This window comes from Brachypodium distachyon, chromosome 1, assembly GCF_000005505.3.
Source record: "Brachypodium distachyon strain Bd21 chromosome 1, Brachypodium_distachyon_v3.0, whole genome shotgun sequence".
Lineage (NCBI taxonomy): Eukaryota > Viridiplantae > Streptophyta > Magnoliopsida > Poales > Poaceae > Brachypodium > Brachypodium distachyon.
The window spans coordinates 7,980,091-7,983,334 of NC_016131.3; the positions used below are offsets into that span (position 1 = coordinate 7,980,091).

Genomic DNA, 3,244 nt, shown 5'->3' on the forward strand with positions numbered 1-3,244 from the left:
CTGCAGGCCGAAAGCTCCAGCACGCGCAAACTGGGCCGCGGGCCGTGCGTGCGACAGAGGATGAGCAGGCTTGAAGCCGCTGGCATGCGTGCGTATAGAAAGAAGCAGGCCAGTGGGCTCTAAAGTGCTATTTTTTTTTACAGAACTTTTCTTTTACAGTACCTGTGCACATTTTGGTATTATTTTTTTCCTATTCAAACTGAACGAACGAAATGTTTGTTTTAGGAAATAGTAAAGTGCAAAATGATGCTTCTGAGAAGTATGAAGTTATAATTTTGTTCATAGTTTCCGCTGCAAATAGTTTTAAAAGTGTTGTTAAAATTAAAAGAACATGATTAAAAGTGTTTCATGTTAATTGTGATCCTGTTATTTTTTCTTGACCAACGTCATTAATACCATGATCATGATTAATGGTTAAAGTGTCCATTTGATTCTATTTTCTGCCCAACGGTGATATAGATTAAATTACACAAACAGTTGTATGAATTAGTTTTGACCAACGTTGGATTAATGCATGCAATTGTTGTTATCTTCTCACGTCATTGTGGTTTCAGGAGGGTACTACGTGATGGGATGCCTCAAGGACGTACCAACCCTCAGGGGTGATAACTACACTGAGTGGAGAAAGAAAGTTGACATGTCCTTTGTTTGTGCTGAGGTGGACTGGGTGGTTGACACTCCACAGCCACCAAAGCCTACAGAGCCAATCAGGGATGCAAAAAATGATGATGATGCTTGGGAGAAAAAGAAGAGGGAGTATGCTCCATTGGAGATGTCATGCACCCTCGAGAATAAAAAATGGCTCACCACCAATAAAAAGTGCATGGCTTTCATAAAGAACACAATTGAGCACGCTATTGTGGGCTCAGTTGCAGAGTGTGCTTCCGTAGGGGAGTATCTTGAAAAAATAAAGAGCCAGTTTACTGGTTCTTCAAAGATATATGCTACCCAGCTGCTGAAGCAGCTGGTGACAGAAAAGTACACAGGAGGGAGACATGACATAAGAGAGCATATTCTTAGGATGAGCAACATGGCTTCTAAGTTGAAACCCATGGATGTTGATCTAGAGATTAAGTCTGCAATGCTTGTTCATCTCGTTATGGCTTCATTGCCAAAAGAGTTTGACACTTTTGTTATCAACTACAATATCCAACCAGAGAAGTGGGATATTGAAAAGACTATAGCCATGTGTGTGCAAGAGGAGGATAGAATTAAATCCTCATATGGTGGTTCTCTGAACTATGTGAGGGATAATAAGAAATAGAATTTCGCTCAAGGAAATCAAAGTTCTCCTTCAAAGCCACATGGTAAAGCTGCCATGCAACATCAGTAACAGCAAAAGACTCTTCCAGTGGACAAAGACACATGACTCCACTGCAAGAAGACCGGGCATTACAAGAAAAATTGCCCGGAATGGCTAAAGTCAACCATGGCAAATAATGGTATAAACTCCATTTCCTTTGTAAATGAATCCTTGTATACACAGTTTTCGAAATCTACTTGGTGGATTGACTCTGGTGCAACTATTCATGATGCAAATTCTTTACAGGGATTCCGTTCGATGCGGACTACGCAAAGAAACGAAAGATGCATTGAAGTTGCAAATGGAGTCCAAGCGGACGTAGAGGCTATCGGCGACATCTCTTTGGAGCTTCCCGATGGATTTACGATCCAGCTTAGAGATGTGTTTTATGTTCCTTCATTACACAGAAACTTGATTAGTGTATCACGTTTGGACAGAGTTGATTATGAATGTCATTTTGGACATGGCAAGTGTGCCATATAGTTTAGTAATGATTGTGTGGGTGTTGACTTCCTTCACAATGAGCTTTATTTATTATCCATATGTGAAAAAGTACATTATGTGTGTAAAGTGAATGAACATGTTGCCGCGTCGGAGAAAGTACAAAAGAAAAGAAAGAGGACTAATGAATCATCGAAATTATGGCACTGTCATTTAGGCCATATTTCGAGGGGGGGGGGAATAGAAAGACTTGTTAAAACATAAATTCTTCCTCCATTAGAGTTCTCAGAATTAGAGCAATGTATAGATTGCATTAAAGGAAAGTATGTAAAACAAATAAAAAAGGGTGCAATACGTAGCACGGCACACTCAAAATTATTCACACTGACATTTGTGGACCATTTCATGTGAAACGTGTGGATGGTTATGATTCCTTCATAACATTCACAGACGACTACTCCCGTTATGGTTACATTTGTCCAATAAAAGAAAGGTCAGAAGCATTGGATAAATTTAAAATATTCAAGGCTGAAGTTGAAAATCAGCATGATAAAAAGATAAAGATAGTAAGATCCGACCATGTGAGGGGGGGGGGGGATTACTACGGTCGGCACACCCATACGGCCAAGTCCCTGAACCTTTTGCAAGGTTCCTACAGGAGACTGGAATAGTTGCCCAATATTCAATGCCGGACGAGCCTCAGCAAAATGGAATAGCTGAAAAGCGTAACCGTACCCTTATGGATATGGTGCGTAGTATGATGAGTTATTCCACATTACCATTGGGATTGTGGATGGAGGCATTAAAAACCGCCATTCACATTCTCAATAGAGTGCCAAGCAAGTCGGTGCCCAAAACACCATACGAGCTGTGGACAGGAAGAGTGCTCTCTCTACAACACCTGCGGGTGTGGGGGAGCCCAGCTGAGGCCAAAGTGTTTAACCCAAATATTGCAAAGTTGGATACCAAGACAGTAAATTGCCATTTCATTGGCTACTCTGAAAGATCAAAAGGTTTTCGTTTCTACTGTCCAGACATATACACAAAGTTTGTGGAAACGAGACACGCCGTCTTCTTAGAGGACGAAATGATGAGGGGGAGCACGGTAGCTCAAAAAGTTGATCTTGAGGAGAAGAGGATGCATGCACCTAATCCGATGACTCAAGAGCCATTCTTTTCACTACCTGTTGTTGCCGCACCGACAATCCCTGAGATTGTGGTGCTGACACCTGTTGCGACTCCACACATGGCAACAATGAGTGAAGGTCCGGAACCTGTCCTTCAGGAGCCGACTCAAACCATTGTTGCACATGAAAGGGAGCTGCAGCAGCCTGAACATGCGTCACATGCAGAGACACAGAACGTGCCAAAAAATGAGGCCCCTAGAAGGTCTCAAAGAGTTAAAAAGTCAGCCATTCCAAAAGATTATAAAGTTTATAATACAGAAAGAGTTCATATGGAGAATGATCCCACTTCATATAAAGAAGCCATGAGTAGTTC

General features: G+C 41.6%; 1 protein-coding gene across 1 annotated transcript; it reads left to right on the forward strand.

The window, feature by feature from the left end:
* Positions 1 to 568: 568 nt before the first annotated feature.
* Positions 569 to 1,264, forward strand: LOC104581977. Its single transcript, XM_010231199.1, has one exon. The coding sequence runs from the start codon at positions 569 to 571 to the stop codon at positions 1,262 to 1,264; it is 696 nt and encodes a 231-aa protein (XP_010229501.1).
* The last annotated feature ends 1,980 nt before the right edge of the window (positions 1,265 to 3,244 follow it).

Excerpts from the sequence above, each read along its gene's own strand:
- LOC104581977 (XM_010231199.1), top strand. The coding sequence starts at position 569 with ATGGGATGCCTCAAGGACGTACCAACCCTCAGGGGTGATAACTACACT.